Source organism: Hyperolius riggenbachi, chromosome 11 (genome assembly GCF_040937935.1).
Source record: "Hyperolius riggenbachi isolate aHypRig1 chromosome 11, aHypRig1.pri, whole genome shotgun sequence".
Classification (NCBI taxonomy): Eukaryota; Metazoa; Chordata; class Amphibia; order Anura; family Hyperoliidae; genus Hyperolius; species Hyperolius riggenbachi.
Window position 1 is genome coordinate 12,352,941 of NC_090656.1, and position 10,910 is coordinate 12,363,850.

Below are 10,910 nucleotides of genomic sequence, written 5' to 3' on the forward strand. Positions count from 1 at the left end.
TCTTGTGATTGGTCTAAAATTTCCATGGGATTCTGATTTAACCACCCCATTCTCTGATTGGTCCAATACTACCAAGTATTTCCAAGTCCTGTGATTGGTCTAAAATTTCCAATCTTGAAATTCAAAAATACTTGGTAATATTGAACCGATCAGAAAATGTGCTAGTTTATAGCAGAAATTGGAAATACCATGGAATTTTAGACCAGTCACAAAACGCTCATACTACCGAGTCTCGTTATTAGTCTAAAATGTGTGCGGTATTCAAATCTCCATGGAAAAATTCTGCAGCCTGCGATTGGTACAATACTCCTGAGCTTTGCGGGCAAAAATTTCTGTGATGCGGTATTTCCGTGGAATACCGGTTCCCGATAAATTTTCCAACTATCCCTAGTTATGACCAGATGCCAAAGTTAGGCACTTTGGGATCTTACCGGCCAATACACTATTTTCCTGTAATGCACGGGAAGTGGAGGGACAGAAGGTACAGCATGGAGAGGTGAGAGGGGACACCAGGGCTCTGGAAATTGAAGATACCACAGCTGCAATGTGTTTGCTCCTTTCTTCGGGACTTGGTTGGCCAGCTCTGGTCAGGTCGCATTCTGGCCAGCCAAATTCCAATAATTGACGGTCTTTTAGAAGCATAGTAGCATATGGGCCACATTAGCCAGCCAGATCCCAGAGTAGAGGCGCTTGGCCTAACTACAGACCTGCACTGTACCTACTCCTACCTATTGCCAGATGAAGCGGGGTCATACCTGCAAAACGTGTTGCATTTTCCCCTGGCGTATGTAAATAAATTTGTTCTGCTAAACTTTGTTGGCATATCTTGTGTCTGGAGGAGGCAAGTCCACAACTGCCTCCACAAATTTTAAACTTTTTAGACATTTTTATTCTCCTGGCGCCTCTGTATGCCTATTACGGATCCCAGAGTAGTCAGACTTCGGATTCTGGCCTTAACCTATACATTCCTGGAAAATTTAATAATTTACTAGCATTCAATAGATTTCTGGAGGAGCCATTTTCCCACAGCTCTCACCCAATGTGTTGCCAAGACGCAGCTCCCTGAAGTCAGCTGGTCATATGAAAAAAGGTAAGTCCAAACTAATTGCAGTCTGAGTGAAATTGGTCACTAAAGACACTGTTTGTTCTCCATCTAAAGTCAATAAGGTCCTCGGTCATAGAGAGGCATGGATGGACAGACATACTTGCGCATACAAATATCACACATGTGGACACTTACGGTTATTGTCCACATAGACTGTCCAGTTATCCCGAGCTTCTTTGTTCACTTCAACCTTATAGGGCTCGGTAAAAGGCGGTAGATCTCTGTCGATGATGCGGTTGGCCACAGGATCTGGGGACTTCTGGCAGTACACCATGAAGGAATTTTCCAGATAGGGGCCGTTATCATTGACATCCGTGAGAGTGATCTGCAGTGTGCCAGTCCCAGTGGCAGTGGGTGACCCTGTTGGGATAATAAAGTACATTAGACAGGAGTGGAGGTGAGACATGAATATACTCATCTGCCATATGCGCTATGCTCAGGCATGGGGGAGGGGGGGGGGGGGGTAACAGGCACTCACCATTATCAATAGCCAGAATAATGGCTGTATAAACGTTGTTCTTTACAAATATGGACTCCCGATCCAGATCTTTCCCAGTGATGATGCCGTTCTCCGGATTCACCGTCAGCCATTGGGCGGGGTCATTGCCCATACGGTAACTACAAGACACAGTGAGGAAGTCATTATGGAAGGCTCAGATTGGCTGTCCGTCACTCAGATCCAGTAGCAGTATATGGAGAAGCCCCTCCCTTATAGACCATGAGATATTAGATGACAGCACATTATTGTGCATCTCATTGCTCTATACGCAATCCTATAGTTTGTTTTCCTCTACAACATTGCTGGACAGGAAGTGACCTGTGTGCTGGAAAATGCCGTTCTCCGATGGAAGCCTTAACCCTATAAATCTTCTATTCTTGTAATATCTCTCCCCCCCCCCCCCCCCCCCCCATAGCTTACAGAATTTTCCACGAATGTTACTAAACACAGTCTATGTAAACTGTCACCAGGATTGGGGTTCCCCCCCCCCCCGAAAGCTGCAGGGATTCGGGTTTTGCTGTTGGCAAAACATTACTAAAAGATGAGATTTATTTCTGACATACCGCATATGAATCTTTCACATTTCTCTAATATAGCTATTAGCATTTGACCTCACAGCAATCACTCTGGCAGCATTCAACCAAAGCTAATTTAGTCCTGGTTCACACTGGGGATTGCAAAACGCTAGGAAAAATCGCTAGCATTTTGCACAGTACATTTTTTTTTCATTGAACACCATCCCGATTGAGCGATTCGGATTTCTTTCGCACTTGAACCATGATCCCTCCAAATGGCATAAAAAATCTGCATGCACCGCAAATAGCGACTCACTGGCGATCGCCGCAGTGAAAACACTGCCATATACTATAAATTACACTGTCCCTTTTTAAAGTGCTAGAAATCGCCAGCAATTCGAAACAATGCAGAAATTGTCCTGAAAAGCTCCCCAGTACAAATGGGCCATTATTGTCTGGTGGGAGAGAATTGTTCCTGAGAAGATTTGTCCTCTGCCACCACCAAACTACTCATCCATGCTCTCATAATTTCCCACCTTGACTACTGCAACGCCCTTCTGTCTGGTCTCCCTATGACCTGAATTGCCCCGCTGCAGTCAGTCATGAATGCAGCAGCCAGAGTTATCCACTCCTCCCATCGCTCCACCAGGGCGGCTCCACTTTGTGAACCCCTCCACTGGCTTTCTATCCAGTCCAGAGTCAGATTCAAGACACTGTGTCTGACCTACAAATCTGTCCACAAAACCTGTCCAACCTACATTTCCGATCTTACCCAGAGGGTACACACCTAGCTGCTCACTCCACTCTTGTCCCGGCAATTTGAAAGGAAGGGAGGTGTTCCTCCAATAAATGTAAAATATTTTATATTTGTCATCATGCAGTTGAAAAAAAGCTGCTATTTATTATAATTTAGAAAATAGATTTTATTTCTGAAATCTTGTATTTTTAATTTGGGTCCACTTTAAAACTCACCTTTTCACTCTGGCCTACCACCCCTCACTAGTGCTCTAAACCCGCAGCTGAACTATGGTCCCCTACCTTTTGTGTCCCCACCTCGCTTTCTAGATTGTAAGCCTTCGGGTCCTTTTCCTTATGTCTTCTACCTGATCATGCACCTCCATTACCGTACACCCATCCGATGGATCTGAGTGAACTCGACTTGACTAATCTACATGCTCCCATCCAGTGACTAAGCATTACCTTGTACTCATACTGTGCTGTGTGATCTCCATGCTCCCTCCAGTGACTAAGCATTACCTGGTACTCATACTGTGCTGTGTGATCTCAATGCTCCATCCAGTGACTAAGCATTACCTTGTACTCATACTGTGCTGTGTGATCTCCATGCTCCCATCCAGTGACTAAGCATTACCTTGTACTCATACTGTGCTGTGTGATCTCCATGCTCCATCCAGTGACTAAGCATTACCTTGTACTCATACTGTGCTGTGTGATCTCCATGCTCCCATCCAGTGACTAAGCATTACCTTGTACTCCTACTGTGCGGTGTGATCTCCATGCTCCATCCAGTGACTAAGCATTACCTTGTACTCATACTGTGCTGTGTGATCTCCATGCTCCCATCCAGTGACTAAGCATTACCTTGTACTCATACTGTGCTGCGTGATCTGCTTTGCATGTATTCCTGTATTGTCATATTGCTGTATGTCACCCCTAAGTATTGTCTGTAACTTAAACTAATGTCCAGCGCTGCGTAATATGTTGGCGCTTTATAAATACAATAAATAGTTAACAGCAGAAAAGGATTAAGATAAAATGCAGCACTAGGCAAGATAGAGGTTTTTGACCACAGCCGATGGTCCACTAGCTTTTTTAGTTAGGTGGCAGCTAGCATCAACCAGGCACCTAGACTTCTCCTGGCCTCAGGCAACTGCCTAGGTTTGCCTTGTGGATATCCAGCTCTGGTTAACAGTGTTAAGTTATCTCATCTTGCAGCAGGACTGTAAACGGATTGTAGACTTTTCAGCCTGGATCACTTGGAGCTACACCTGCTGCATGTCAAATCTTTACAGATGCTTCATAATCAGGTGACATGTATTTTAGCCCTGAATAGAATAAAAGAAAGCACACATTCCCTTTACACAACTCAGTGTGAAGAGATTCGGAAGTGGAGGATGCGGGCATCATGTCTTGGACATGCTAACAGCCAATCAGAATGCTCATAAGTCTGCTCTCTTTCTGTGTCCCCTGCTATGGCTTTGCTGAGTGTATAGGACAGAGAGGCGATGTACAACTGGGGGCATATGGCAGAGATGGAGGAGGAGAGCAGAAAGTTATCAGAGGTCTGTGACACTTACGTTATCTTCTGATTCTGCGCCTTATCCGGGTCCTGAGCTGTGTAGGACGCCACCTCTTGGCCATTAGCCAGATCCTCAGAGACGGTGACATTTTTCACTGGGGGCACAAACACTGGTGCCTCATTCACATCTATAACAGTGACGGTCACTGTGGCGGTGGAGGTCAGCAGCGGAACAGTGAAGCTTGCTTTGTTGGTGGCAGCTACCAGCAGTATGTACTCCCTCTTTGCCTCAAAGTCCAGTTTCTGCCATGAACACAACAGTATTTATAAGTAAGCTGCAATAAAGGCCACATATACATACAACATACATATACATATGATCAGGGTTCACAGTAACCCATCACTGCTGTCATTATACTCCAGATTCTGTGTCGCGTGTCCCAGGAGCCTCTGCAATCTTAGCAGTACACTGAGGAGCGGCTACCGCTCCTCTGACTCAGAGCTCCACCCCTTTACTGTCCACAAACCAGGGGGATCACATGACCTGGTGATTGGTGAGAGGATGACAGGAAGAGGAGGGGCAGAGCTTGACGTCACAGCCTCTCCTCAGTATATACTGGAGATTGAGCGACTCCTGGGCACACAGGAAATGACCTCCAGTATAGCACAGATACTGACAGGAAGCTTGTGGTAGTGTCACTCATCTGTGCTCTTTTACAATGATACAAATGAAATAAACCATTTGGATGGTTGTTTTCATAGTCCCGTTTCGATATATCGTTTATGGTGACACATGCAATGTGGAGGAGCCTTGCTTGTTCAGTAAATAGGCAGACTGGGCTTCCAGCTCATCCATCATTATACGCAGCCACACTGCACACAAAACACTGACTGTCCAATCACAGACAAGAAAATAAGTTATAGTAGGTTATCTAATACTAGTGACCTAAACCAGTTTAAAAACGGTTCTAGGTCTGTCACCACGGCACGCGCACCCGCCGCGTGCACGCTCACACGCCCGCCCCCCTGGCCCAGTCATCCTACACCTACCCTGCGTCATCCTCCCAGTTCTGCGCTGTGCGTCCCTGTTGCCCTAGCAACCACAGGGATAGCTCAGAGCGAGCCGACTGAACTACGCGCACATGTGCAGTTCAGTTCACACAGACACAGGGACAAATGATGACGCAGGGACAATTAGGGATTATATAGGATTACTGGCATTCTCAATTGCAGACGTGTAACCAATCCCAATGACTTCAACATGATAGGCACCGGTTGGGAGTAACCATGGTGACTGGAGCTAATCGGCCGGAGAGCAGCGAGATTCAGAGCGGGATCAGGGCTATGGGAGTTACCAATTGTAACTTGTCAGAAGGGGGCCACTCAGCACAGCGCAGAGTAGGGACAAGAGAGGCGAGTTGGACAAGAGGTGACACAGTGGACAAAAGACTCAGGGGGGGGAACGGGGGGATGATAGAGAAACTGGCATCAGAGGGGACACAGAGGACGACAAAAGAGGCACAGGGGGACATGAGGCGGCACAGAGGAACATGAGGCGGCACAGAGGGACATGAGGCGGCACAGAGGGACATGAGGCGGCACAGAGGGACATGAGGCGGCACAGAGGGACATGAGGCGGCACAGAGGGACATGAGGCGGCACAGAGGGACATGAGGCGGCACAGAGGGACATGAGGCGGCACAGAGGGACATGAGGCGGCACAGAGGGACATGAGGCGGCACAGAGGGACATGAGGCGACACAGAGGGACATGAGGCGGCACAGAGGGACATGAGGCGACACAGAGGGACATGAGGCGGCACAGAGGGACATGAGGCGGCACAGAGGGACATGAGGCGGCACAGAGGGACATGAGGCGGCACAGAGGGACATGAGGCGGCACAGAGGGACATGAGGCGGCACAGAGGGACATGAGGCGGCACAGAGGGACATGAGGCGGCACAGAGGGACATGAGGCGGCACAGAGGGACATGAGGCGGCACAGAGGGACATGAGGCGGCACAGAGGGACATGAGGCGGCACAGAGGGACATGAGGCGACACAGAGGGACATGAGGCGACACAGAGGGACATGAGGCGACACAGAGGGACATGAGGCGACACAGAGGGACATGAGGCGACACAGAGGGACATGAGGCGACACAGAGGGACATGAGGCGACACAGAGGGACATGAGGCGGCACAGAGGGACATGAGGCGGCACAGAGGGACATGAGGCGGCACAGAGGGACATGAGGCGACACAGAGGGACATGAGGCGGCACAGAGGGACATGAGGCGGCACAGAGGGACATGAGGCGGCACAGAGGGACATGAGGCGGCACAGAGGGACATGAGGCGACACAGAGGGACATGAGGCGACACAGAGGGACATGAGGCGACACAGAGGGACATGAGGCGACACAGAGGGACATGAGGCGACACAGAGGGACATGAGGCGACACAGAGGGACATGAGGCGACACAGAGGGACATGAGGCGGCACAGAGGGACATGAGGTGACAAAGAGGGGGACAAAAGAGACAAGGTGAACAGCGGTAACATGCAAACAAGAGACACATGGGGGACAGAGGTAACGCGCACAAGAGACACAGGAGGAACAGAGGTAGCACAGGGGAACAGAGGGGGACAGGTGAGGCACAGGTGAGTGTTCCAGCTTAAGAGCAGATTCAGGTTTAAATCGGACCTACAGTCCCAATCGCATACATTTGAAATGGGCGCCGGTAGCCTTGGACGCAGGATACAGCGGTATATGGCTGATCCTGCTTCTGCATAAGTTCGGGCCGTGATAATTACTATTCCCCCTCCAGGCCATCATGGATAGTGGGGGAATGATGTAATTTGGCTTCCAGCGATTGCTGGAGGCCGAATTGTGTTTTTTTTAAGCAACTTCGGCTCCGTCTTCTGACGGCACCAACATCACTCACTGAGCGCAGCTATAGATGTGATTCCTATTCTAGTCTATGGTGGCGCCGGCTGCGCCCAAATCTAGCAATGCTGAAAAGCACTGCTTCGGTCCCTAGCTCGGTACTACCTGTATTTCGCTAGTCACTTTATTAGGTACATCTTGCTAATACTTCGTATGATTACACCAGAAATGCCTTAATCATGGCATCCTTCAGAGATTTTTGGTCCATATTGACATGGTAGCATCATGCAGTTGGCACTGCCCATGTCATGGCCATGTGTGTGCACGCGTGTGTACATGTGGGGGAGGGGGGGCACAAATTATGGGGCTTGTCTGTTGCTCATGTGTGGTCTGCCTCCCCTTATCTGCTGATAATTGCTTCTGATCAAATAAGATCTAACGCAGACCTTTGAGAGGTTCGGGATTAGCAGCAGTTCTGGAGGTTTCTATAGAATCCGGGTGCAGCGAGTGCAGCATGTAGCAGCACCACTTACCTTTGCCGTTTTTATCAGGCCCATGTTCTCTGGAGTGGTGGTTATAACAAAGTTTTGTCCCTCATTGCCCTTAACAAAGGTAAAGTTGGCAGCCCAGGCATCAGTGTAGGGGACGTCCTCATCTGTCACTGTCAGCAGTGCGACTTCATAGCCCAATTCATTTTCAGGTACCGTAGCAGAGTACTGAAACGAGGAGAAGATATAATGCTATTTTCTGCAGCACTTTACAGAGTACATAGTCACGTCACTGACTGTCCCTCAGAGGAGCTCACAATCTAATCCTACCATAGTCATAGTCTAATGTCCTACCATATTATTATTATGTATTTATATAGCACTGACATCTCCTGCAGCACTTTACAGAGTACATAGTCATGTCACTGACTGTCCCCAGAGGAGCTCACAATCTAATCCTACCATAGTCATAGTCTAATGTCCTACCATATTATTATTATGTATTTATATAGCACTGACATCTCCTGCAGCACTTTACAGAGTACATAGTCATGTCACTGACTGTCCCCAGAGGAGCTCACAATCTAATCCTACCATAGTCAGTCTAATGTCCTACCATATTATTATTATGTATTTGTATAGTACTGACATCTTCTGCAGCACATTACAGAGTACATAGTCATGTCACTGACTGTCCCTCAGAGGAGCTCACACTCTAATCCTACCATAGTCATAGTCTAATGTCCTACCATATTATTATTATGTATTTATATAGCACTGACATCTCCTGCAGCACATTACAGAGTACATGGTCATGTCACTGACTGTCCTCAGAGGAGCTCACACTCTAATCCTACCATAGTCATAGTCTAATGTCCTACCATATTATTATTATGTATTTATATAGCACTGACAACGTCTGCAGCACATTACAGAGTACATAGTCATGTCACTGACTGTCCTCAGAGGAGCTCACACTCTAATCCTACCATAGTCATAGTCTAATGTCCTACCATATTATTATTATGTATTTATATAGCACTGACATCTTCTGCAGCACTGTACAGAGTACATAGTCATGTCACTGACTGTCCTCAGAGGAGCTCACAATCTAATCCTACCATAGTCATAGTCTAATGTCCTACCATATTATTATTATGTATTTATATAGCACTGACATCTCCTGCAGCACATTACAGAGTACATAGTCATGTCACTGACTGTCCTCAGAGGAGCTCACAATCTAATCCTACCATAGTCATAGTCTAATGTCCTACCATATTATTATTATGTATTTATATATCACTGACCTCTTCTGCAGCACATTACAGAGTGCATAGTCATGTCACTGACTGTCCTCAGAGGAGCTCACAGTCTAATCCTACCATAGTCATAGTCTAATGTCCTACCATATTATTATTATGTATTTGTATAGTACTGACATCTTTTGCAGCACATTACAGAGTACATAGTCATGTCACTGACTGTCCTCAGAGGAGCTCACACTCTAATCCTACCATAGTCATAGTCTAATGTCCTACCATATTATTATTATGTATTTATATAGCACTGACAACGTCTGCAGCACATTACAGAGTACATAGTCATGTCACTGACTGTCCTCAGAGGAGCTCACACTCTAATCCAACCATAGTCATAGTCTAATGTCCTACCATATTATTATTATGTATTTATATAGCACTGACATCTCCTGCAGCACTGTACAGAGTACATAGTCATGTCACTGACTGTCCTCAGAGGAGCTCACACTCTAATCCAACCATAGTCATAGTCTAATGTCCTACCATATTATTATTATGTATTTATATAGCACTGACATCTTCTGCAGCACATTACAGAGTACATAGTCTGGTCATGTCACTGACTGTCCTCAGAGGAGCTCACAATCTAATCCTACCATAGTCATAGTCTAATGTCCTACCATATTATTATTATGTATTTATATAGCACTGACATCTTCTGCAGCACATTACAGAGTACATAGTCATGTCACTGACTGTCCTCAGAGGAGCTCACAATCTAATCCTACCACAGTCATAGTCTAATGTCCTACCATATTATTATTATTATGTATTTATATAGCACTGACATCTCCTGCAGCACATTACAGAGTACATAGTCATGTCACTGACTGTCCTCAGAGGAGCTCACACTCTAATCCTACCATAGTCATAGACTAATGTCCTACCATATTATTATTATGTATTTATATAGCACTGACATCTCCTGCAGCACATTACAGAGTACATAGTCATGTCACTGACTGTCCTCAGAGGAGCTCACACTCTAATCCTACCATAGTCATAGTCTAATGTCCTACCATATTATTATTATGTATTTATATATCACTGACATCTTCTGCAGCACATTACAGAGTACATAGTCATGTCACTGACTGTCCTCAGAGGAGCTCACACTCTAATCCTACCATAGTCATAGACTAATGTCCTACCATATTATTATTATGTATTTATATATCACTGACATCTTCTGCAGCACATTACAGAGTACATAGTCATGTCACTGACTGTCCTCAGAGGAGCTCACAATCTAATCCCACCATAGTCATAGTCTAATGTCCTACCATATTATTATTATGTATTTATATAGCACTGACATCTTCTGCAGCACAGTACAGAGTACGTAGTCCTGTCACTGACTGTCCTCAGAGGAGCTCACACTCTAATCCTACCATAGTCATAGTCTAATGTCCTACCATATTATTATTATGTATTTATATAGCACTGACATCTTCTGCAGCACAGTACAGAGTACGTAGTCCTGTCACTGACTGTCCTCAGAGGAGCTCACACTCTAATCCTACCATAGTCATATGTGATTTTTTTTTATCTGTTTATATAGCACTGACATCCTCTACAGCACTGTACAGTGTACATAGTCATGGGGCAGCAGGGTGGCGTAGTGGTTAGCGCTCTCGCCTTGCAGCACACTGGGTCCACGGAATCCCAGCCAGGGCACTAGCTGCACAGAGTTTGCACGTTCTTCCCCATGTATGCGTGGGTTTCCTCCGGGCACTCCAGTTTCCTCCCACATCCCAAAAATATACAGATAAGTCAATTGGCTTCCCCCCCAAATTGGCCCTAGACTATGATACATACACTACACAATACATACT

General features: G+C 46.3%; 2 protein-coding genes across 2 annotated transcripts in view; one reads left to right on the plus strand and one right to left on the minus strand.

Moving 5' to 3' along the window:
• Window positions 1-10,910, plus strand: part of LOC137538376 (cadherin-1-like) — a 178,711-nt gene that overhangs the window by 112,993 nt on the left and 54,808 nt on the right. The gene's annotated exons all lie outside the window — the stretch shown is intronic.
• Window positions 1-10,910, minus strand: part of LOC137538375 (cadherin-1-like) — an 84,586-nt gene that overhangs the window by 8,263 nt on the left and 65,413 nt on the right. Inside the window, exons 9-12 of the mRNA XM_068260498.1 lie at window positions 7,799-7,981; window positions 4,438-4,682; window positions 1,584-1,723; window positions 1,241-1,465 (exon numbers count right to left, since the gene is read on the minus strand). Coding sequence (XP_068116599.1) covers window positions 1,241-1,465; window positions 1,584-1,723; window positions 4,438-4,682; window positions 7,799-7,981 — 793 coding nt within the window. The remainder of the gene's footprint in view (window positions 1-1,240; window positions 1,466-1,583; window positions 1,724-4,437; window positions 4,683-7,798; window positions 7,982-10,910) is intronic.